The sequence below is a fragment of the Saccopteryx leptura genome, chromosome 3, assembly GCF_036850995.1.
Source record: "Saccopteryx leptura isolate mSacLep1 chromosome 3, mSacLep1_pri_phased_curated, whole genome shotgun sequence".
Classification (NCBI taxonomy): Eukaryota; Metazoa; Chordata; class Mammalia; order Chiroptera; family Emballonuridae; genus Saccopteryx; species Saccopteryx leptura.
This window is the reverse complement of record NC_089505.1, coordinates 90,404,086-90,430,127: the sequence shown is the minus strand read 5'-3', so window position 1 is coordinate 90,430,127 and position 26,042 is coordinate 90,404,086. Positions and strand designations below refer to the sequence as shown.

The 26,042-nt window shown below is 46.0% G+C and overlaps 2 protein-coding genes across 2 annotated transcripts in view; one reads left to right on the top strand and one right to left on the bottom strand.

Moving 5' to 3' along the window:
* PEX14 (peroxisomal biogenesis factor 14) overlaps positions 1-10,617 on the bottom strand; it is a 135,584-nt gene extending 124,967 nt beyond the window's left edge. Inside the window, exon 1 of the mRNA XM_066375043.1 lies at positions 10,527-10,617. Within this exon, the coding sequence (XP_066231140.1) occupies positions 10,527-10,562 (36 nt within the window). The 5' untranslated portion in view covers positions 10,563-10,617. The remainder of the gene's footprint in view (positions 1-10,526) is intronic.
* Positions 10,618-12,176: 1,559 nt separating this feature from the next.
* DFFA (DNA fragmentation factor subunit alpha) lies at positions 12,177-25,549 on the top strand. The gene is made up of 6 exons (XM_066375042.1): positions 12,177-12,369; positions 14,788-14,949; positions 17,209-17,351; positions 21,328-21,517; positions 21,738-21,889; positions 22,626-25,549. The coding sequence occupies exons 1-6, from the start codon at positions 12,234-12,236 to the stop codon at positions 22,842-22,844; spliced, it is 1,002 nt and encodes a 333-aa protein (XP_066231139.1). The 5' UTR covers positions 12,177-12,233; the 3' UTR covers positions 22,845-25,549.
* The last annotated feature ends 493 nt before the right edge of the window (positions 25,550-26,042 follow it).

The following is a 26,042-nucleotide window of genomic DNA, read 5'->3' as shown; positions in this document are numbered from 1 at the left end:
ACTGGGATGTAGAGGACCCAGGTTCAAGAACCTGAGGTTGCCAGCTTGAGCGGGGGTTCATCTGGTTTGAGCAAGGCTCACCAGCTTGAACCCAAGGTCGCTGGCTTGAGCAAGGGGTCACTTGGTCTGCTGTAGTCCCCCAGTCAAGTCACATATGAGAAATCAATCAATGAACAACTAAGGAACCGCAACGAAGAATTAATGTTTCTCATCTCTCTCCCTTCCTGTCTGTCTGTCTCTATCTGTCCCTCTCTCTGACTCTCTTTGTCTCTCCCACAAGAAAATAAAATCAATATGCCTGACCAGTGGTAGTACAGTGGATAGAACGTCGACCTGGGATGCTCAGGTCCCAGGTTCGAAACTGGGATGCTAGGTCACCAGAGAGCATGGGGTCACCGGCTTGAGCATGGGATCATAGACATGACCCCATGGTCACTGGCCTGAGCCCAAAGATTGCTGGCTCGAAGGCCAAAGTCACTGGCTCATTTGGAGCCCCCACCCCCACCCCAGTCAAGACACTCAGGAGTAGCAATCAGTGAACAACTGAAGTGCCACAGCTACAAGTTGATGTTTCTCATCTCTTTCTCTTCCTCTCTCTCTAAAAACTAAATAATAAATAAATAAAATCAATTTAAAAATTTAAATAAAACAAGAAGTAAATATGAAAGACCGAGTGCATTTCCCCCAAGATGAGGAACAAGATAAGACTGTCTATTGTCACTGTTCCTTTTAACACTGTACTAGAAGCCCTAGACCAGGCGTCCCCAAACTACGGCCGCATGCAGCCCCCAAGGCCATTTATCTGGGGCCCCGCTGCACTTCCAGAAGGGGCACCTCTTTCATTGGTGGTCAGTGAGAGGAGCACTGTATGTGGCGGCCCTCCAGCGGTCTGAGGGACAGTGAACTGGCCCCCTGTGTAAGAAGTTTGGGGACCCCTGCCCTAGACTGTACAAATACTGCAAGAAAAATAAAGGGCAGAGAAATTGGAAGGCAAGAAGTTAAGCTGTCTTTATTTGCAGATAACACTGTCATCTATAGAGAAATTATATGGAATCTACAAAAAAACTGTTAGAGGCCCTGGCCGGTTGGCTCAGCGGTAGAGCGTCAGCCTGGCGTGCAGGAGTCCCAGGTTCGATTCCCGGCCAGGGCACACAGGAGAGGCGCCCATTTGCTTCTCCACCCCTCCCCCTCTCCTTCCTCTCTGTCTCTCTCTTCCCCTCCCGCAGCGAGGCTCCATTGGAGCAAAAATGGCCCAGGCGCTGGGGATGGCTCTGTGGCCTCTGCCTCAGGCGCTAGAATGGCTCTGGACGCAACAGAGCGACGCCCCAGAGGGGCAAAGCATCGCCTCCTGGTGGGCATGCCGGGTGGATCCCGGTCAGGCGCATGCGGGAGTCTGTCTGACTGCCTCCTGGTTTCCAGCTTCAGAAAAATGAAAAAAAAAAACCAAAAACTGTTAGAATTATGAGTTTAACCAGGTTGCAGGAATAAGGCCAACATACAAAACTCAATTTTATTTCTTCTTACAGCTAGTGCGAACACAATTGATTCCTACAGACTGGTCGTAACACAATTTGGTTGTAAGTTGAGTAGGCTATATATATAGTACTGTGAAATGATGTTATAAAAACCTTTGTCATATTTTATCACAATTTTCTTTCATTATTGTTATATGTCATAATTTTCTTTGTTCATTTTATGCCATTTGTATCATCTCTACACCATTTTGTTTCTTATTTTTACATTTGTCAGGTTTAAGTAAAACACTGCATTACCAGTACAACTGGTTTAATATTTGCAAAGATAATTTCCTCTTGGTAGACATCTTGGGAGGGGTTTGATGAAAAATATCCAAGACACAAAACACAAACTGCCCTACTGAGTCTGGGATAACAGTTGAAATGGTGCACGCGGAGATGGTAGTGCTGCTGGAACCTGGTCTGCACCGTCGTACGCCCAGCTGGGCAACGCTTGCACTGCCAGATGCAGAGTAGTCGTGGCTAGTGATTGTGGTCGTAAAGTCGAATGGTCATAAGTTGCATAGGTCGTAAGTCGATCAATATTTGTATTGTTGCTGTATTGTTTTTAAATTTTTACTTATTGACTTTAGCAAGAGAAAGGAAGGTGGGGAAAGAGAGAGAAAGGGAAAGAGAGAAAGGGGGAGAGAGAGAGAGAGAGAAAGAGAGACTGACTTGTTCCACATGGTTGTGCAGTCATGGGTTGATTCTTGTACGTGCCTTGGCTGAGGATGGAACTCACAACCCTGGTGCATCAGGGTGATGCTCTAAGCAACTGAACTGCTTGTCCAGGGCTCGATTTTATTTCTATATACTAGCACTGAACAATTAAAAATGAAATTTAAAAAGTAAAATTCATAAATACAAAACCTGCAAATATGTGAGTTCCTGAGAAATTTAATAGAATGCGTACATGAGCTACACATTTAAAACTAAAACACACATTTGGAAAAAATCAAAGCAGGCCTAAATGGAGGCATATGCTATGTTAACGAATTAGAATATCAACATTGTTAAGATGTCAATTCTCCTGCAAATTGATCTACAGACTCCACAAAATCTCAATAAAAATTTCACCAAGTGGCCCTGGCTGGTTTGCTTAGTGGTAGTGCGTTGGCCCGGCATGTGGAAGTCCCAGGTTCGATTCCCGGCCAGGGCACACAGGAGAGGTGCCCATCTGCTTCTCCACCCTTCTCTCTCTTTTCTCTCTATCTCTCTCTTCCTCTCCCACAGCCAAGGCTCCATTGGAGCAAAGTTGGCCTGGACACTGAGGACGGCTCTAAGACCTCCGCCTCAGGCGCTAGAATGGCTCCCACCATTAAGGGAGCAACGCTCCTGATGGGCAGAGCATTACCCCCTAGTGGGCATGCCAGGTGGATCCCGGTCGGGCGCATGCAGGAGTGTGTCTGACTGCCTCCCCACTTCTAACTTCAGAAAAATCCAAAAAAAAAAAAAAAAAGAAATTCTAAGCTTTTTTGTAGGAATTAATAAACCAATTCTAAGATTTATACACACATGCAATAAACTAAAGCTAAAACAACTCAGAAAATGCATACAGTCAGAAGTCTTTACACTATCTGATTCCAAGACGATTTAATTTGCATTAGCATAGACATATGTATAGACAAATGGAACAAAACAGAGTCCAGAAATTGATCTATGGATATACAATGGTTTTAAATTTTTCACAAAGGTGGCAAGATAATTCCGTGCAGAAAAGGTAATCTGTTTGACAAATGATGACGGAGCTGAGAGCCATCTGGGGAAAGAGCGGGCCTCAGCCTTTACCAGTGAGCACAGGAAAAGATGCTCAACAATATCAGTCATCACAGAACGTAAACTCCTACCACAACCCACTGCACGCTCACTGGAAGGGCAGACAACACCAAGTATCATTGTGAATGCGGAGCAACTGGAACTCACATACACAGCTTGTGGGAAGGAAAACTAGCACAACACTGCAAACACTTAGGCAATTTATTATAAAGCTAAACATGCAACTACATGACCCAGCAATTGCACTCATAGATATTTATCAAGAAAAATGAAACCATATGCCCTCACAAACACACATGAATATTTATAGTAGCCTCGAATTAGAAACAATCATGTGGGGAACAGACTCTACTATGACTCTGATGATCCCCACTTCCTGGTATTCAGGCCCTGGTTCTATCGCCTTGAGTATGGTTGGTACCTGTGACTTGCTTCTGGAAAAGGCAACAGGACATATGTGATTACACGAACACAGTCACAATACATTAGACTATAATGTCCAATTTGCTAAGAGATTCTCTCTCTTGCTGGCTATGAGGAAGCATGCAGCCATGTTGAAGACCCACGTGGCAACAGACTGAGGCCCAGAGTGAAGTCCGTGAAAAACTGAATTCTGTGCACAACCACAAGACCTAGCAGTAGATTGTCCCGCTGCCGCAGGCAGATCACAGCCCCAGCAGACACCCTGACTGCTGCCAGTGAGACTCAGCTACACTGTGTTCTGAGCCCGACCCACAGAAACTGAGACAATAAATGTAGCAATAGTTAATATAATCTAAATGGCCATCAACTGGTGAATAGATTAATCAATGTTGGTACAGCTATACAATGGAATACAACTCACTAATAAAAAGTAATGAATTCCTGACACACACAGCAATACTGTATACATTTCACAAACATTACTCTGGGCAAAAGAAGTGAGACACAAAAGAGTACATACATTATGAATTCATTCATGTAAAAGTCTAGGAAAAACATTATAATCTGCCCTGGCCGGTTGGCTCAGCGGTAGAGCGTCGGCCTAGCGTGCGGAGGACCCGGGTTCGATTCCCGGCCAGGGCACACAGGAGAAGCGCCCATTTGCTTCTCCACCCCTCCGCCGCACTTTCCTCTCTGTCTCTCTCTTCCCCTCCCGCAGCCAAGGCTCCATTGGAGCAAAGATGGCCCGGGCGCTGGGGATGGCTCTGTGGCCTCTGCCCCAGGCGCTAGAGTGGCTCTGGTCGCAATATGGCGACGCCCAGGATGGGCAGAGCATCGCCCCCTGGTGGGCAGAGCGTCGCCCCGTGGTGGGCGTGCCGGGTGGATCCCGGTCGGGCGCATGCGGGAGTCTGTCTGACTGTCTCTCCCCATTTCTAGCTTCAGAAAAATGAAAAAAGAAAAAAAAAAAAAAAAAAAACATTATAATCTATAGTGATAAAAAGAAGTTCAAATTTCCTGAGGCCAAAGGCCAAGAATTTCTGAAATGCAGCATGAGGGAACATTTAGGAATACTGGAATTTTTTTCATTGTGGTGGTGGTGACACAGGTATACATATTTGTCAACATTCATTACAATGGCCACAACATGCCTACTGAAATTCCACAGTCAAGTTTTTTGGCCACAAGAACTTTATGACTCAATACTATGTTAAATCTAAAGCATTACAAATATGAGCAAAGTTGCAAAAAAAAGTGACTACATTAGAAAAAGTTTTCTTCACAATGGAGAAATCTGATAGACACCACTTTAACCAAGTAATCAAAATGATCCTCAATAATGGGACAAACTGGTATCACATGCCTCCTGATGTAATTCACTGGGAAGGACACAATGACATCTATACAGTCTTCTCACAAAAAAATGTTTAACCTGGATCAAAACGTGCAGAAACAGCCTGACCAGGCGGTGGCGCAGTGGATAGAGCGTCGAACTGAGATGCAGAGGACCCAGGTTCTAGACCCCGAGGTCGCCACCTTGAGCGCGGGCTCATCTGCTTTGAGCAAAAGCCCACCAGCTTGAACCCAGTGTCACTGGCTCCAGCAAGGGATTGCTCGGTCTGCTGAAGGCCCGCGGTCAAGGCACATATGAGAAAGCAATCAATGAACAACTAAGGTGTCGCAACGCGCAATAAAGAACTGATGATTGATGCTTCTCATCTCTCTCCGTCCCTGTCTGTCCCTCTCTCTGACTCACTCTGTCTCTGTAAAAAATAAATAAATAAAAATTAAAAAAAAAAAAAACGTGCAGAAACAAACCAAACAAATCCAGATAGCAGAACACTACAGAACAAATTGTCCAGGCTCTCCTAAATGTCAATGATCATGAAAGACAAAAAGGCAGATGAATTCACCAGAAATACATACATATGTTCACAAAAAAAGCATGTAAAGTATTTCACAGCAGCACTAATTGCAATAACCCAAAAGGTGAACCAACCTAAATGCCCATTAAGAGCAGAATGGGCCTGACCACGTGGTGGTGCAGTGGATAGAGCGTCAGACTGGGATACGGAGGACCTAGGTTCAAGACCCCGAGGTCACCAGCTTGAATGCAGGCTCATCTAGATTGAGCAAAGCTCACCAGCTTGGACCCAAGGTTTCTGGCTTGAGCAAGGGATAACTTAGTCTATTGTAGCCCCACGGTCAAGGCACATATGAGAAAGCAATCAATGAACAACTAAAGTGCCACAACAAAAAACTGATAATTGATGCTTCTCATCTCTCTGCGTTCCTGTCTGTCCCTATCTATCCCTCTCTCTGACTCTTGCGCTGCCTCTATAAAATAAATAAAATAAAATACTTTTTAAAAATAAAAAAATTTTTTTAAAAGAGCAGAATGGTTAATAACAAATGAATGGTCAAATATGTTCAATGTAATAACTTTATTAGAGCAGCACACTGAACAGGGATAATCTCATAAACATAATGATGAGTGAAAGAAGCCAGACACACTTTTTTTTAAGTGAGAGAAAGACAGGAAGAGAGGGAGATGGAAGCATCAACCAGTAGTTGCAGCACCTTAGTTGTTTGTTAATTGCTTTCCCAAACGTCCCTTGACCCAGGGGCTCCAGCTAAGCCAGTGAGCCCTTGCTCAAGCCAGCGATCTTTGGGCTCAAGCCAGTGACGATGGGGTCATGTCTAAGAACCTATACTTGAGCTGGCGATCCCGTCCGTGCTCAAGCTGGTGAGCCTGCACTCAAGCCACCGGCGACCTCAGGGTTTCAAAACTGGGACCTCAGCGTCCAGGTCAAGGCTCTATCCACTGTGCGTCAGGTGAAGCCAGACACGATTTATAATTTTGTTTATATAAAGCCCCCCAAAAGACAAAATTAATCTATGGACTTTAAGTCAGAATAGGGACAATCCTTGGGTGCTGGATAGTAATGTGAGGGACTTCTGAGGTCTTAGTAATGTCTGTTTAATTGATCTGGGTACTCGTTACAATTCACCAAGCTGGACATACTGTATATAGTAATTTGTGCTCTCTGGATATATGCTAAACTTCAGTAAAAGCTTTTCAAACTATTTCAAGGTTAGGGAATCATTCTACATTAAAGCAGACTAAAGAGATAAATCAGTGCAATCTGTTTCTTGACTGGATCTTGACTATGTTTTACTTGGGAAAATCTGAACATGGACTGTATTAAGCAATGTTTTATCAACACCGAATGTCTTATGAGATGATGATGTGCTTATGTATGAGAATAACCTTACTCTTATGCAAGACAAGGTGAAGTATCACAGGATGAAATACTGTGATGTCTGCGACTATCAAATCCTTTAAAAAGAGGAAACTGAGATCAAACAAACTCAGCAAAATGTAAACAGTGTCCCTTGGAGAAGCTTTTATGGGAGTTTTACAGGAGTTCTCTGTATTATTCTTTCAACTTTTCTAGAGGTTAGAAATTTTTTAAAATAAAAAGTTGAGGGGGAAGCTCTTGTTTGCACTGCTGCAATTCAAGAATTTTCAGCCTTCCAAAACAGCACGTGGAGATCTGGAGAACACTGACTCTCACTGAGCACGTGGTATGTACAACATGCCCTCAACATCTGGGATCTCAGTCGACCCTCAGAGCAACCCTGCAGGGTAACTGTTATTACTTCCATTTGACAGATGAGAAAACTGATGCTCAGAGAGGTGGAGGAACAATCCCACAGTTAGAGTGCTGGGGTTCAAACCAGTCTGTCAGACACAAGGCCCCGCTATTCCACTCCACAACGTCGTCCTCAGGTTCTTCTCCTTTCCCTGCTCCCGTGGCTTTTCAATCTAAACTAGTCCAGTGAGTCTCAACAGATTTGAAATCTAAGTGCTGCAGTACTACTCGACATTCAATAACCATTAAACAATCAGGTTGAACCATGTCTTCTCTGCTCTCCACTGAAGACAGAAAAGCTGGTGGGAAAGTATGGAAATAGGGACACCCTCGCCTCTTCCTATGGGCCGTAACATGTACAGACTAGATGGGACTTTGATCAGAGATTAGCCAGTAACATGGGGAAAACCGAACAAGGACATGAAGAAATAAATGCAATTCTAAAAGACTGTCTCGAAGATAGATGAAAATGACAATACCATTATGAAAAAGCAAATATGTCGCTGAAATCTAAAAGTCACAAAGGACAGCTAAAATAAACACCAGCATTTGGAGTGTTTTTTTTTATTTCAAAGAAATTACTCCAGAACAAATAAAAGTACTTTAGTGGACAAGATGAAAAATCATGCCCCAAAACATTATAATAGGACATGAGAAAAGGTTTAGATCACTTGTGAATGAAAATGCAGAGTTTACTGAATGGAAAATAATAGATAAGACACTATGTCGGGCACTATTCTAAAATGAGCTAACTCAATCCTCAAGGGCAACCCCATGAGATAGCTTTATTCCTATGTTACAGATGGAGAATCTAAGGCAGAGAATTAAGTAATTTATCTAAGAAGGTGATAGTGGAGCTGGGATTCTAAGTCAGCAGGGATAGGCTCAGAAGCCATTCTTTTAACCACTGCTCTACATTAACTGTTAAAGGAAGAAAGGGTTGGTTATTCACCCTTAATCTTTCCAAATGAGATACTGATGCCACAAGGCCAACTCACAAACTTTCTATGGACAGAATACTAACTCAGCCCCACAGGTGTAATGCAGCTCACACACAAACCAAGTGTGGGGGAATTCTCCACACAGTTCTTTTTCCATTCCACTCTGTTTTGACTAAAGAAATGGGAAACCAGGTTGATCAGGACTTAAAAATGAAATGGCAAGTAACTGGTAAAAAGAGTGCACTTAGAACATGCTTTTCGCTTGGCTTGTGGTGGCGCAGTGGATGGAACATTGACCTGGAATGCTCAAGTCTCCAGTTCGAAACCCTGGCCTTGCTCGGTCAAGGCACATACAAGCAGCAATCAATGAACAACTAAAGTAAAGCAACTATGAGTTGATGTTTTTCTCTCTCTCTCTCTCTCAAATCAACCAATAATTTTTTTAAGTGTTTTTCTACAGCTTATTGTTAGAGAGTGAGAGAACCTGGCATGTAGAGTTCAAGTTTTTCTGCAGGCTGCCAGCCTGTTCTGATGCAATCCCATCTCTGCCAGCTTCAGAAAGGAGGGCAAAGGAGAAGCAGAGCTGAAAACCACGTAAGCGCTGGCCAAGCCCCTTTAAAGGACCTTAGACCCTTTCCACATGTTCAGAGAGGGCAATTTCCAGGACCAAAGAAACCGCTGAGAACTACACTGGCTCCAAGTGGCAAGATTTTTAGTAATGTTCACAGCACTGGCAAATAGATGTTCTTCAAGAACTGGGGACTGAAGGCATGCTTTAATCCCAGCCTGGGGGCGTTCCTAACACTTAACAACAGTTCGGAGAAGCCCAGACCCTGAGGAACCTCAGCATTCCAACAGGCTAAATGGGGTGAGGCCAGGAAGGAGCGGCCCTTCACTCAGAACACTCCTCACACTCCTGAATTCTCACCAGTGAGAAGGCCAGAATCAGCCCTACTTATTTCCCATGTTTTCAATCCAGACATCTTCCTTCAGAATCATTCACTCTGCTAAGGGGAAGCTGGTCTGGGGAACACATGGCTCCTCTAAGTGCAATTCCTAAGTGCTGCTCTTCTGCCTAGGAAGGAAGAGAAATGCCAACAGGCTGCTGAAAAGTCCATAGGTGTTTCAAGATGAGAGAGGAGGGATGAGGTCCAGGCTGAAACCATTTTCTTCTTCCTCTGGCGAATTCCAACTAAACCGAAACATGTTTGGCTGACTAGTGGAGTCACACACAACTGGGTCTAAATCCAGGCTCAATCAGGCACATGACTCAAGGCATGTTACAAACCCTTAGGATCCACTTCTGCAAAATGGTGGTTAAAGGCCTCTACTTCATAAAGGTTCTAATAAGCATTAAACGACATAATAAACGCAATTTGTGTTCAGCATGACAGCACACACTCATTAAATGGAAGGTACCGCTCACCCCCCCTCCCAATCCCAGCCCACTCCACCACTGGACGACCACCCCTCCAGACACCTCATCATCCGCTGCTTCCCGACGGCAGGCTCCAGGCACGAGCACTGGTCCCCAAGGTCCCCTTCCTGGAGTGAGGTTTGACTACACCTGTGTGGCTGAAAAGCCACATCGAAGATCCTGGCAGAGAAAGCCAAACTCTGGAAAGCAACTACGGAACCTCAGCCGAAAACTTGGCGGCGTCTGTTGTTCACATGGAGTCCCCCTCCTACCAATGCACGGAGAGGGTCCGACCCTTCAACTTGGCCAGGAAAGCGCAGAGGTGACTAACGACGGAGCGGCTCGCCGAGGGGCCACCGCAGGAGGCCGAGGCGTGGGGGTGAAGGGGGGTACGGGGGGGCCCTGGTGGAGTCAAGCCCCCCTCCCGGGGGAAGAGCCCAGAACCACCGCGCCTCTCACTTCTCTCCTCAAGCAGGAGACCTCTCAGCTCGAGGCTGGGGGCTTCTCAAAGGTCCCGCCACCGTCCTGGTCAATCTCAAGTGAGACCCCAGGGGCCGGCAGGTGGGTAGGGCGATCCGCGGGCACCCCGAGCCCCAGCTCCGGAATGTGGTCAAAGAGGGGTCACCGGGGAAGGGGCCGGGCGGCGAGGACCTGCGGAGGGGCGGGGCCCGGGAGAGGGCAAGCGGTCCCGGCCCCCGGTTTCGGGGCCGCAGAGTCCCCACCCGAGTCCCAGCCGCACACCGAGCGCCCCCTCCAGCTGGGGCTTCTGTCCACCTTGGTGGGGCTGTACCACTCCCCTCACCTGGCTCGGCTGTTCTGCCTGCTCCGAGGACGCCATCTTTCTGAGGCCAGACTAATCTATCGCCGCTGGGCGAGGCTTCTCCCAAGCGCCCTCGCTCTCCTGCCCAGACTAAAGTAGCGGGAACCGAGCCTGTCGATGGGGCGGGGGGGTGCCCGGGGAAGGAGTGGGGAACTCCCGTGTCACCTCGCACAATTTTCATCAGATGTCTGCTTTACAGAAAGATCCGAGGTCTGTCCTTTATTGCATTCTCATATGTGTATAGTTATTTTTGAATTAAATCTCTGCCCATCCCCACAGTGCATTGGACACGTGTCCCAGGGACTCGCTAAGTATATATTTAATCAGTGAATGAATGTGAAGAAACTTGGAAACGAATTAATGGTTCAGTTCAGAACTATTTAGTGATTGCATACAATTGCCAGGCATTTTGGTAGGCGCTATAAATAAAGAGATCTAAGACTCAACCCCGCTCCCAAATTCAGGCCAAACACACACACACACACACACACACACACACACACACACACACACAGCGTCTTGGAGATAGGAGTCTGATAACAGTGTGCAGGTCTATTAGGAGAACGCAGAGCAGAAGGCTTCTTGAAGAGGAGAATGTAAATATTGATATGAAGTTTACACGAAAGGGTTGACTACATTGGCATTCTCAGTTCATGGAGGTTTGTTTTGTTTTCTTTGTTTTTTATTGGTTGTGGAGTACTGAAGTGTTGCCTCAATTAACAGTTCCTTCTGCCAAATACTTTCAAATGGCTACCTTTTTGTTATGAGATTTTCCTTTCATAAACAAAATATGGGACTGATCCTGAATGAACGTGGGCTGACAATTATTTCTTGTTTACGGAAAAGGACCCTTCTTAAGCAAGGAACAATTCTGATAATTTTTGTTTATTTCATTAACCTTAAATGTTGAGTTTTCATGGGGGAAAAACAGACTTTCCCGTAAGTAGCAGTATTAAGACAAGGACAGATATACTGTAAAGCAGCTTCTGGACAATCTCATTGATGTGGTTCGTATTTCCACTTTCCTCTCTGATTTCTTTTCGACTGTAATGTTTAATTTCCTTAGGCATTTTGTGTGCGTCCGACCCAACTGGCACAACTGAAGCGTGGGAGAGAATTGAACGGAAATGTGCAAATATCTATGCTTCTCTGTTATGCTTTTCAGCAAGACTAAAAACTACACTCATAACATTTTTTAATTGCCTTTCTTCAGATCAGCCTGAAAGATGGGACATCGTACAGATGTTTTCTGGTTGGAAAGGGAAAACAAATTGACACAAGACAATGATAGACTTTTATTTAAGTGTCAATATTATACATTTATATATGCAAATAGGAGTGCTCTACTAACAATTCAAATGAGTATGCATGCGTACCTTTCATGATGCAAAATAAATCCCTATTGACCTCATTCTGAACGCAGGAATGCAACTACTAAATATAAGGTAGAAAACTCCTCCTAGGTCAAATTGCGCTTCGTAACCGAGTGGCTTTACACCCGGAGACTACAGCTCCCCGCGTGGCCCGGGGGCCGCAAGCGTCCTTTAGAACTACATCTCCCGGCGTGCCTTGGTACTGCGGGTGATTTGCTCCAGAGGAAACTACATCTCCCGGCATGCCGCGGATGGGAGACGCCGGCACCTGGCCTCTCCAACTTCCTTGAGTCAATCAGGTCCCGCTCTGACGAGGATGGAGGTTTCTGGGGGCGCCAGGGCTCCGGAACCCAGCGAAAACCAGGCTCTAAAGCCGTGCGTGCTGCGCCGCAACCACAGCCGCGAGCAGTACGGCGTGGCGGCGTCCTGCCTCGAGGATCTGAAGAACAAGGGTCAGCAAGGGACCCAGGCCTGGGAGGGTCAGGTCCCAGGGTCGAGTGAGGATGTCGGGTTGGGACAGGGCGGGAGAAGGAGTGGCGGCGCGGGATACAGGGAGTTCTTGAGCTTTGGGACGGAAATGACTTCCGTGGTCATAGCGATTGACAAGTTTCGGAGCGTTTACCGGCTCTTTAACTTATCTCGTGTGAGAGCCATAATGGTGGAAAGGTAGACGGGAAGCACTGTGAAAATTTAAGACAGACTCGACTTAGGTGCCTTGTCTAAAGTCACTTAGGTTTTGGACCAGTCCAGCCTAGTGCAGTCTTGTCTCTCCTCGGGCTCTCTAAAGTGGTCCTAGACGCCCGGCGGGTTGGGGCAGGTTTCCGCCGCCCAGCTCTGGCGGCCACCTGTGCGGTAAAGAGAGCTGCTACCCACCATTCTGGAGGTCCAGACGAGACTGCATGTTGAGTGACCGAGTTGACAGAAGCTTTGAGCCCGGCCCCATGTTGTTGCTAGCTGCTTGATCTTGTACGTAACCAACCATCTCTCTACCCTCGGTTTTCTCCTTGGGAAAGTGGATATAGTATTTCCAGCCCTGCCTCCCAGGATTGTTGGGACTCTTAGGGGATAGGATACATGCAAATAATTTACAAGTGTTATTAGTCCATAGCAACAGGTTGTTTAACCAAAGAGGTTCTACCTGCTAAATGCGTGAGCAGTCCCCAGGCACATAGTCACTGTGTGCCAATGTTCAGTACTTCCCCTTGGTCATCAAGCCACAATAGACAGCAGACAGAAGTCTTTCGGAAACCCAGGAGCAGCCAAAGCACTATAAATGCTTTAGTGACATGGCTTTTGCTATGTAAGTACTGTATTCACCTATGTTTTCTTGGCATTAGGGTCAAGTATTAGTGCCCCTTTAGTGCACTGCCTGGCTGCACTTGGCACAGAGGCCTGTGGAAGTGCCTGTGCTCTCTGGAGCCCGGCTATACAGGCTTGCTGTTCTATTTGGATGGTAGACCGCATGCCTGAGGATATTTGTCATCTTTTGGCTGCTTCTCTACTTACTCTAATCCCATTAGCATGTTAGGCTTTGCCATCACTGAATGGGATGGTACAGACTTGCCCTAGGTAGATAAAGCCTCTTGCCAACTGATAATAAAGATGAAAAGCTACTGATACAAGCCTCTGCTTCTTCATACTTTCCTATAGGTGATCAAAGGCTGCAAAGAAAAATACTACAAAGAACAAAAAACATTACCTTTATATTTTTTCTTTTTTTCACACTCGACACAGAAGAATTTAAGATGACTCCTGAGTAAATGAATGAAAGAGTGTTTGTTTACAAGGAATGGAGTCAGACTGTGTGGTGTAAATCCTAGTTATGTGGCTACTGTGTGACCTTGGACAAATTACTTAACTTCTCTGAGTGTTGGGTTTGATGTCTATAAAATGGGAAAAACAATAAATAGTACCTGCCTTTTAGGATTGTTATGAGAATCAATATTCTATATCGGGGTGGTCAACCTTTTTATACCTATCACCCACTTTTGTATCTCTGTTAGTAAAATTTTCTAACCGCCCACCAGTTCCACAGTAATGGTGATTTATAAAGTAGGGAAGTAAAAAAAAAAAAAACTAGGGAAGTAACTTTCCTTTATAAAATTTATAAAGCAGAGTTACAGCAAGTTAAAGCATATAATAATAATTACTTACCAAGTACTTTATGTCAGATTTTCACGAAGTTTAGCAGAATAAATCTTTATAAAACAACTTACTATAGTTCAGTCTATCTTTTTATTTATACTTTGGTTGCTCTGCTACTGCCCACCATGAAAGCTGGAACACCCACTAGTGGGCGGTAGAGACCACGTTGACTACCACTGTTTTATGTGAAAAGCACTTGAAATAGTACCACGGCCTGACCAGACGGTGGCACAGTGGATAGAGTGTCAGATTAGGACGTAGGGGGCCTGGGTTCGAAACCCCAAGGTTGCTGACTTGAGTGTGGGCTTACCAGCTTGAGCACAGCATCGCTGGCTTGAGCCCAAGGTCACTGGCTTGAGCAAAGGGTCACTCGCTCTGCTGTAGCCCCTGGTCAAGGCACATATGAGAAAGTAGTCAATGAACAACTAAGGTGCCACAATGAAGAATTGATGCTTCTCATCTCTCTTCTTTCCTGCCTATCTGTCCCTTTCTCTGTCTCTCTCTCTTTCTCTGTCACAAAAAAAAAGAAAGAAAGAAAGAAAAAAAAATAGTACCAGGCACATGAAAGTGTTACATTAGTGCTACTGAAGTTGTGGTTGTAATTGTAGTTACTATTTCCTACCAGGAATTCTGCTAGTCTCTGGGGCATACAAATTGAGAATGAAAGGGTAGATGTAGTATCCCTGTGGATACTTGTTAATTGACAACTATTTTCTTTCTCTCAGCTTGTGACATCCTGGCCATTGATAAGTCCCTGGCACCAGTCACCCTGGTCCTGGCAGAGGATGGCACCATAGTGGATGATGACGATTACTTCCTGTGCCTACCTTCTAATACTAAGTTTGTGGCATTGGCTGGTAATGATAAGTGGGCATACAACAATTCAGGTAAGAAATTTGGCCATGACTAAAATGATCTGTGCAATACAGCATCCATCTTGATTCATTTCACTGCTCGGACACCTGATTACTATTTGGCTGTTTAAGCATTGATGCAACAGATGTTTATGAGCACCTTCTGTATGCTATGTATAGTGCTCAGTCTAGGGGTAGAGATGAATGAGACATAGGCCCAGTTCTCAAATAATTCACGGACTGGCGGCAACTAATCTGCAGCATGGCAGAGAGCAACACCACAGGAAGAATCAGGCTGCCCCATCTGAATCCTGGCTCTGCCGTCGGCTAGCTGTGTGACCTTGGTGAAATTACCTAACTTCTCCTTACCTTACAGAGATAACAATTATGGTACTTGTCTCCTAGGGTTGTTATAAGAATAGAAGGCATAGTATATGTCAAACGAGGGTTTCTTCACAATACTACTGACATTTTCGGCTGGAGAGTTGTTGTGGGGCAGTCCCGTGCATTGTAGAAAGCTTAGCAGCATCCCTGGCCTCTGCCCTCTGTGTATGCCAGTAGTATGTCCTCACCCCAATTGTGACAGCCAAAACTGCTTCAAATGTCTCTGGGGTGAGGGGGCAAAATCCCTGCCAGTTGAGAAGCACTGATAGAAAGCATTTAGATCTTATCTGTCACCGAGTAAGGGCTCAATTGATGTTACCTGTCACCATCATCCCTGAAATGCAAAGGAAACTAATATTGATGAGCACAGATCAAAGAGCTAAAGAAGTGTCTTAAGGAAGGTCCTCATGCCACTAAATTGAGGACTAAGCCTTTAGCAGTGGCTCATCCAGCTACCTTTGTGCTCAGTCCCAGGGACAGCAGTGGCCACAGCTCTTGCAGTCAAGGGTAAGACCATGAGCATAGATGTGCTGGAGAGAAGGAATGTTTTTTTTTTGTTTGTTTGTTTTTTGTTTTTTGGGGGTTTTTTTTGTTTGTATTTTTCTGAAGCTGGAAACAGGGAGAGACAGTCAGACAGACTCCTGCGTGCGCCCCACCGGGATCCACCTGGCACGCCCACCAGGGGCGACGCTCTGCCCACCAGGGGGCGATGCTCTGCCCCTCCGGGGCGTCGCTCTGTTGCAACCAGAGCCACTCTAGCGCCTGGGGCAAAGGCCAAGGAGCCATCCCCAGCGCCCGGGCCATCTTTGCTCCAATGGAGCCTTGGTTGCGGGAGGGGAAGAGAGAAACAGAGAGGAAGGAGAGGGGGTGGAGAAACAGATGGGCGCTTCTCCTGTGTGCCCTGGCCGGGAATCGAACCCGGGACTTCTGCACGCCAGGCCGACGCTCTACCACTGAGCCAACTGGCCAGGGCTGAAGGAATGTTTTATATACAAAAACAGAACACACCCAGAGACACAAAAACTAAGCTAAAGGGAAGTGTGGTAGGATCCTGGGTAGTATGACCACACATCGAGTTTAAGTAGCTTCTTTCCATAAAAGAATAAAGGGTAGTTATAGGCCCTGGCTGGGTAGCTTGGTTGGTTAGAGTGTTGTCCTGACATGCCAAGGTTGTGGGTTCATTCCCCGGTCAGGGCACATACAAGAATCAACCAATGACAGCATGAATAAGTGGAACAACAAATTGATGTTTCTCCCTCTCTCTGTCTCTCTTCCTTCCTCTTTTTAAAAAAAAATTGAAAAAAAAAAAGTTGCCTGACCAATTGTGGCGCAGTGGATAGAGCATCAACCTGGGACACTGAGGTCCCAGGTTCAAAACCCCGAGGTTGCTGGCTTGAGCACAGATGATCCTGCTTGAGCGCGGGCTCACCAGCTTGAGCATGGGATCAGACATGACCCCATGGTCGCTGCCTTGAGCCCAAAGGTCACTGGCTTGAGCCCAAGGTCGCTGGCTTGAGCAAAGGGTCACTGGCTCAGCTGCAGCCCTCAGTTAAGGCACATGTAAGAAAGCAATCAATGACCAACTAAAGTGCTGCAACTACAAGTTGATGCTTCTCATCTCCCTTTCTCTCTCTCACCCTCTCTCTCTCTCACGAAAAAAAAAAAAATAGTACATACAGAAATAAAGATAGAAGAAGAGGGGAAAATAAGGTCCTGGTTGGGAATTGGCTTTCCCATAAATCCTTGAGAAAAGGTACTTCCTTGTCCATTGGAATTATCCTAAATTTAAATGGTCAGCCAGAAGGATGTGCCGACAACTGAGACGGCTGTGTACACGGGGAGAGGAGGTGAAACAGTTCTTCAGGATTATCTGAACATGACGGGCCTTCTCCCCTGCCTGTACGTCAGATGGCGGCACCGCCTGGATTTCCCAGGAGTCCGTGGATGTAGATGAAACAGACAGCGCGGCAGGGCTGAAGTGGAAGAACGTGGCCAGGCAGCTGAGGGAGGACCTGTCCAGCATCGTCCTGCTGTCGGAGGAGGACCTCCAGGTGAGCCCTCCGTAACTCGCAGCCACCCCTCTGGCCTCTGCCGCCTCTGCAGGTTCTTGGTGGCCCTGTGTCTTGCCATAATAACTTTCATTTTTACTCATTTTTAAATATTTCTTAAATGACAACCAAGATTCTTCATTTTCTAATTCTTTCACCTGGAATAGGAATTTTTCAATCCTCACCTTGCTTCAGAGTCACCTGTGGAGCTTTTAAAAAATACAGATGCCCTGGCCTGACCTAGACCCACTTTGGCCTGGTCTGGGGTTCAAGGATGCTCTAGCCGAGAGCGTGGAGTTGGAGTAGCTCCGTTAACTCCCTGCTCCATCGCTCTGACTTTGAGCCAGTAACCCGGCTTCTCTGCCTGCATCACGTCTCCGATGATGTCGTGATAAAATAGTATGTGTTTATTCAGAAAACTATTTATTGAGCCCCTGTGCCGTGTCTGGCATGCCCCTGCATGCGGGGAGTCCGGTGGTGAACAAGGCAGCACAGACTCTGCTCTGACAAAAGTCGAATTTCGATGAAGGGAGGCAGGCCACACTAGAAGTGTGGGACACTGAGCAGTGTGCTGGCAGTGATGGCCACTTCAGTTTGGGAGAGGCAGGAGGTCCCATTCCAAAAAAAATACAAAAACGGAAGGTCCCCTTCAAGGAGGTGGCCTTCTGCTTATTTTGTAAACATAACTTATATACTTATTTTGAATAAATAATATGAATAAATTCACATGTTTAAAAATCCAAGAGGTATAGAAACATGGATATCCAGGTAGCCAAAATGTGGGCACAGCCCAAATGCCATCAACTGATAAATAAATGTGATCTAGCCATCTAATGGAATATTATTCAGCCATGAAAAGTGATGAAGTATTCATACACCCTGCAACGTGGATGAGTAAACCTTGAAAACATTATGCTGAGGGGAAGAAGCCAGACGCGAAAGGCCACATAGTTTATTACTGCACTTTATAATGAAAAGGCCAGACTACACCAACCTATAGCGACAGGAAGTAGATTAGTGGTTGCCTCGGGCTCGGGTTGGTGGGGAGCTTTGGGGGGAAGTAGGGAGGGACTGCCAGTAGGTACAGGGTTTCTTTGGGGTCGTGAAAATATTCTAGAATGATTGTGCTGATGATCTCAGAACTCTTGAGTATGCTAAAACCCACTGAACTGTGCACTTTGTACGGGTGAATTGTGTGATATGGAAATTACATCTCAATCGGGCTGTTTGGAGTGAGGGGGCCAGATATACAGGAAAGTCTGCTCTCACCCCTCAGCACCCAGCCTCCCCCTCCTAGAGATAACCAACCTGTCAGTTTCCCCTAGTCCAGACATATTTTATGTACAAACACACACGTATTTTTCCTCCTCCTCCCCTGTATTGCACAGATGGAAGCATATCTACTGTGTTTTTAAAGAAGTGTTTGTAGAATATCTGGATCAGTAGATAACAGACATCCTGGTTCTTCCACACCACTGCCGTCTCCAGGTCACGCTCGTGCCGTGGTTTGTTTAACGAGTCTGCCCCACTGGTAGACTTTCGGGCTGTCATCAGTCTCTTCCAGACAGCACTACAGAGAAAACTTAGATGCCAGTGTCCTTTTGCACACTTGCTCGTCCACAGACTGTGTAGGAGTACAGTTGATCAACAGTGGCAGGTGCCTGACCTGTGGTGGGCAGTGGATAAAGCATCAACCTGGAACACTGAGGTTGCCGGTTCAAAACCCTGGGCTTGCCTGGTCAAGGCACATATGGGAGTTGATGCTTCCTGCTCCTCCCCTTCCCCCTTCTCTCTCTCTCTCTCTCTCTCTTCTCTAAAGTGAATAAATTTTTTAAAAAATTATTTAACAGTAGCTGGTTTCCAGGAGGTGACGATGAAGTTGGGAGCTGAAGGTCAGGATGGAGCCTGCCTTGGGAAGTGGTGGACAGAGTGTCTCAGGCACAGGGAAGGCCAGAGCAAGCTTCAGGGTTTTTTCATTTTTATTTTTTAAAGAAACAGGAAGGGGTTGTGAGATCCCATCCAATCCCAACAGACTACAATATTACAGTGTACCCTTAGAATAAGGGAAGCACTGTGGGCCTTACAAAAAGGGACGTCAGAATATGAGTGAGTGTAAGCCCTGAAGCTGGGGTCCGCAGAGAAGTTTAGGACGCTCACAGGGTACTTACCGAGGCTGGCCGCGCAGGTACAGTACAGGAAAGGCACCAGCACAGCCAGGACTGCGGGCAGGAAGAGCAGGTATGAGAGAAGGGAAGAAATTCAGGAGGTACAAACCTTATGAGGTAGGTATGAGTATTAGCCCATTTTACAGATGATGAAAATGAGGCAAGTTTAGTAACTTCCCAAGAAGTTGAACAATTGGATCTTTCTTTTACGAAGACTTTTTTTAATCTAGTATATGCCAAAAGAATGAGCCTTCTTAAAAATTAATCTTATAGTCTGACCAAGCAGTGGCGCAGCAGATAGAGCGTCAGACTGGGATACTGACGACCCAGGTTCAAGACCCTGAGGTCACCGGCTTGAGCATGGGTTCATCTGGCTTGAATGTGGGCTGACCAGCTTGAGCGCAGGTAGCCGGCTTGAGCATGGGATCATAGACATGACCCCATGGTTGCTGGCTTGAGCCCAAAGGTCACTGGCTTGAAGCCGAAGGTTGCTGGCTGAAGCCGAAGGTTGCTGGCTTAAGCCGAAGTTTGCTGGCTTGAGCCCAAGGTTGCTGGTTTGAGCAAGGGGTCACTCACTCTGGTGGAGCCCCATCAAGGCACATATGAGAAGCAATCAATGAACAAGTAGGCACAGCAACAAAGAATTGATGCTTCTCATCTCTCTCCCTTTCCGTCTGTCCCTATCTGTCCCTTTCCCCCTCTCTTTCTATCTCACACACACTCTCTTGCTAAAAATAAATAAATACGTGTGTGTGTGTGTGTGTGTGTGTGTGTGTGTGTGTGTATACATATATATATTATCTTTATAGGTGCCCTGGCTGGGTAGCTCAGTTGGTTCAAGTGTTGGCCCGATACTGCAAGGCTGAAGGTTTGATTCCCAATCAGGGCACATACAAGAATCAATAAGTGGAACAACAAATTGAATTGAGTATATTCTCTCTCTGCTTCTCTCTCCCTCTCTTGCTTAAGTCAATAAATTTAAAAAAAAAATTTTAACATTATCCTTACAGCAGATTTAGGGTATAATAAGTGGTATTTCTTATTTAAGATAGGATATGCTATTTAAAAGCTTAGTATAGTTTATCTTTTAAAATAGAGTCTTCTAAAACTATGAACATGTATAATAAAATTTTTAAGGTTAAAATAGAGAAACTTTTGCTTAAAGCCACCTCATATTGATTTATTGTATAATCACATACCTCCTTTGTATTCTGTACAGTTGGGTGTTTTAACATCAGGATTGTGCTTACTTTTTAATGAGGCTCTAGGGCAGTGATAGTCAACCTGGTCTCTACCGTTCACTAGTAGGCGTTCTAGCTTTCATGGTGGCGGTAGCGGAGCAACCAAAGTATAAATAAAAAGATAGATTGAACTATAGTAAGTTGTTTTATAAAGATTGATTCTGCCAAACTTAGCGAAAATCTGACATAAAGTACTTGGTAAGTAATTATTATTATATGCTTTAACTTGCTGTAACTCTGCTTTATAAATTTTATAAAGTTACTTCCCTACTTTATAAATCACCATTACTGTGGAACCAGTGGGCGGTTAGAAAATTTTACTACTGACAGAGATACAAAAGTGGGCGGTAGGTATAAAAAGGTTGACTACCCCTGCTCTAGGGCATCATTTTCCTAGTTTTCCACCAGAGGAAAACTGAACAAACTGCATGCCCCTCTCTTGACTCTTGTGCAGCCTCTGAGTGACTTTGGAAACTAGATTAAAGGCATCTGTGAAACCGATGGATTTGAGAGAGGGACCACCATGCTTGGAAAGGACCTCTGGGTGTCTCAAAGTCCATGTTTGTTCGTCAGGTGCTCATCGATGTGCCCTGTTCAGACCTGGCCCGGGAGCTGTGCCAGAGCTGCAGCACAGTCCAGGGCCTCCAGGACACCCTGCAGCGGGCACTCGACCAGCGGGAGGAAGCCCGGCAGTCCAGGCAGCTGCTGGAGCTCTACCTCCAGGCCCTGGAGAAGGAGGGCAGCGTCTTTTCCAAGCAGCCAGGTAGGCCTCGCAGCTGGTGTCACTCAGGGATTCGGTGCCGGGGGGGCCTATCCTTGAGAGAGGGCCAGATAGATGTGTAACAAAGTCAGAAACGGCACAGCCACCGTGGCCAGCGTCCTGAATGACATGTGCCTGTCTTGCCCACAAGATTCCTATGGCTGGTGGTGTGTGTGGTTGTGGGTGTATGCAGTGCTGATCTCATGTCACGTCTGCTTTACAGATTCCAGAGCCGGCTTCAATGACGAGAGGGACGCCGTCGACGCGGGTCTGAGCGGAGATGGCCCCTCTGAAATGGCCCTTCCAAGCCAGGTCCTCGCTGTACTGAGGGAGAAGCCTGCCCCAGAGCTGAGCTTGTCTAGTCGGGATTTGGAGGTGGGCGAGAACCAGGGACCCTGAACGGCAGAGAACAGCGCCCCCCGGCGGTGTGGGTGTAGCATAGCCCTGCAGAGGCCCGTGTGGGATTTATTTCACCTCTGCAGATTCTGAGTCTTAGCCGCCAATTTGCCTGTTTTAAGCCAAAGCATTTGCAAACATCCCACGCCATCTAAATCAGAACAGGTGCACTTGCACAGACCATCAGACGTTATGTTCTGATCCAAAGTGGGTAATGAATGACCGAGCCTAACGGGGAGGAAGAGCAGGGCTCCAGCTTCTGACGTGGCTTCTGGCCCCGTCAGCGGCTGGAGTCAAGGCCCAAAAGCTATCACAGTGACAGGCACACTTGAGGGGATCATCGTGTGCTGGCTCTGAGGCCAGGGAACTAGAAGCTGGATGGAGAGAACCCATCACAGTGAGGGCGACTTCTTATTCATCTTTGTCCCTGTCCCCAGTCCCTCCCATTGTAGCTACAAGGGAAGGAAATTGTATTGACTTGACCGTGGCTAAACTTCCTGTAAGTGGAGGACTTTATAGTTGCCCCAAGTACGCTTCTTTCCAAGGAGCCTTTCTCTGTGCCGTCTGATAAGGCCCGTGGCAGTTTAATATGAAGCCCGGCCTTTCGACAGGGACAGAATAACCTGGCATCGCCTGCCTTCACTCCTCAAAGGAGCCCGTGGCGCAGTGGGGGCACCAGAGGTGGGCTTCTCAGTGGGTCTCGTTCTCACCGCAGCTGGTTACCAGGGAAGACCCCAGAGCTCTGGCCGCTGCTCTGAACTGGGACACAGAGAAGACGGGAACTGTTCAGCAGGCCTGCGGTCAGGAGCTGGGCCGGCGCCTCCAGCAGGTGCAGAGTCTGCATTCTCTCAGGAGCATTTCCGCACGGAGGAGTCCCCTGCCCCAAGAGCTGCAGAACCCCAAGCGAGCCAGACAAGACCCCACAGAGCTGTAGTGTACATATGCCAAAGAGAACCCCGTGACCTCGGTTTTTGTTATCAATAAACCCCTTCCGCCTCTCCAGCTACCCAGACACTACGCTGCCCCTGCCCCAGAGCACCTTGTCCGGGGCAGGCGGGAAGGCTGGCGCCATGCCATCGCCAGCAAAGCTGTTCCGGATCTCAGCATCTGCCCTGCCACCCATTGTGAATGATGTAGCTGCACCAGTAATATCCTGCCCGCTCTTGAGTACATGTTCTTATGTTCTCTGTTTCAAAGTATCAATAATTGTGAAGGAAACTGTGGTATTTCAGACTCGATCCTGCTCTAAAGACAGAATTTAAACAAATCATGGTAGAGGTGACATCCTAGTGTTGACCATGGCCACAAACTTATTTCTCAAGTTAATGAACTTTTTTGTTTGTTGTAAGGCACATATTAAGTTTGCAGACCATAGGGACATAGGGAGGGTCTCACCATTTCTAATATCTAATTCAGTATTGTGAAATTATATCTGAAACTCTTTTCAGTTTTCTAATATGTCTTATCAGCAGGGGGTATAGAAAGTCATTAAATCCAGTTGCATGCGATACAACTCCCAAGTCTCTGGGTACAAGGCAGAGACTTCTGGTTTGCACACCTCCTGTTTCCATGCAAACTCCCTCTTCAGGTTTTGTAATCTACAATACAGTCTCCTTGCAGGGAAAAGAGAATGGGTTATTATTGACTTACTTGTTTTTTTTTCAAAGCATGCTTAGAAAATAGAAGAAATAAAAGAGAGGGAAAGTTACTGGATAATTATTAAGTAAAGAAACATAGCAGGCCTGACCTGTGGTGGCGCAATGGATCAAGTGTCGACCTGAAATGCTGAGGTCGCCGGTTCAAGTCCCTGGGCTTGTCCAGTCAAGGCACCTGTGGGAGTTGATGCTTCCTGCTCCTCCCCCCCCTTCCCTCTCTATCTCTCTCTTTGCCTTCTCTAAAATGAATGAATAAATAAAATAATTTTTAAAAACAAACAAACATAACAGTATGTCCTAGGGCCACGGTGGGTGCAGAAAACAACAGAAAGGAGACGTTTCCTTCTCCCGTGGGCTTTCAGGAGGGCTCGGGGTGCTCAGCACCCTCTACTAATGCCTTACACTCCTGACTCTCACTCATTAGCCCCGACATTTCTTTTTTAATAGTTTTTTTTTTTCATCAAAACACAACTTTATTTTTGTCTTCAATTGCTCCTTTAGAACATACTTAGTCACAGTCATGTCACTCTGTCCCCAGATGAAAATACTGGCAGGCCTGCCTGTGAAATTTTTTTTTTAATGTTTATTGTATTGATTTTAGATCAAGAGGAAGGGAAAGAGAGTGAGACAGAACATGTCTGTTCCTGTATGGGCACTGACTGGGGATTGAACCAGCAAACCTGTTCTTTGGGACGATGCTCTGACCAACCAAGCTATCTTGCCAGGGTGGGCCTGTGAAATTTTGTTCACAAGACTTTTAAGAATTAAATATTTCACTTATACAGTAAAGTACAGAGCAAATGGAAGAAGCATAATGTTATATAACAAATCACCGATATTGAACAAGTGGTACTGTGAAAAAGTATTTGCTTCAGATTTTTTTTTTTTTTTTTTTTTTTTTTTTTTTTTTGTATTTTTTTCCGAAGTTGGAAACGGGGAGGCAGTCAGACAGACTCCCGCATGCGCCTGACCGGGATCCACCCGACATGCCCACCAGGGGGCGATGCTCTGCCCATCTTGGGACGTCTGCCGCAACCAGAGCCACTCTAGCGCCTGAGGCAGAGGCCACAGAGCCATCCCAAGAGCCCAGGCAAACTTTGCTCCATGGAGCCTTGGCTGCGGGAGGGGAAGAGAGAGACAGAGAGGAAGGAGAAGGAGAAGGAGAGGGGTGGAGAAGCAGATGAGCGCTTCTCCTGTGTGCCCTGGCCGGGAATCGAACCGGGGACTCCTGCACGCCAGGCCGATGCTCTACCACTGAGCCAACCGGCCAGGGCCAGATTTTTTTTTTTTTTTTAGAGAGGAAGGGAGGAAGAGAGAAAAATACTGATTTGTTGTTCCACTTAGTTATGCATTCATCGGTTGGTTCTTGTATGTGCCCTGACCAGGAATTGAACCCTCAACTTAGGCATATCAAGACAACACTAACCAACTGAGCTACTGGTTAAGGATTTGCTTTAGAAGTTCTTTAAAAATTAAATATTACAGATCTGGTCTCATATTCCTCCCTTTCTTCCTTTATGCTAAAGTTGTTTATTCTAACCAAATTTTTATACTTTTACTATGTGTGCACATTCTGTCAACAATATTTTAAAGCTTTACATAAAAAGTATCCCCTGGAGGGGTGTCTGCAAACCCCTCTGATGCATTTTAACATCAAGACTTGGATTTCCACTGATTACCATACAGTCTGTGTCTAGAACAAGATCGCGTCTTAATCGTCTTAAAATTTCTTCTAAATGGTGAAATACTGCAACTAGCTGGGTTTTTATTTTTACTCAGGATACCTTCTTAAGGTTTATCCATGCTGATGTGTGTATATCTAATAGAATATTTTGTTATGCCTCCTTAATTATCTTGAAATGAAAGCCAGGGCTAATAACCTACATACACTAATACTTTCAAAAGCACTGATACAGTACCCCAAATGTAACATTTCAGAAGAAACAAAAGGAAAATAATTTCTAATAAAATGGCATGTATCTCAGTATGTCTCTGTTTGGACACTGTAGGACAGCACTGTGGAGATGTGAGATGCTTGTGCTTAGACACTGAATTGCCAGGCATTTGACAGAGTCAGCCAGGCACGGGCGGGTAGTGATTGTCAACTCAAATACCACACGCAGCGCTGCCCTCTGTAACGGGATTTCCCCTCTCAGTGACATTCTGAAGAAAATAACATCTATCCCATTTTATTTTCTTTCAAGCAACCTTCAGGTACTGACAGCTAAAAGCTTCCCCACACATTTTCAAAACGCCCCCGAAGGGGCAGCAGTGCCAGCTGAGGGTCTCCGTGGCACTCTGCGGTCTGCTACGTGCTAGCACCTACCACGTGGGCACCTCACAAACCTGAGTGAGCTGGGCAAGGCGGGCTCATCACCTCTTTTTTTTACTTTATTTTATTTTATTTTTATTGTTTTATTTATGTTTAGAGAGAGGCAAGGACATAGAAACATCATCCAGTATGTGCCCTGACTGGG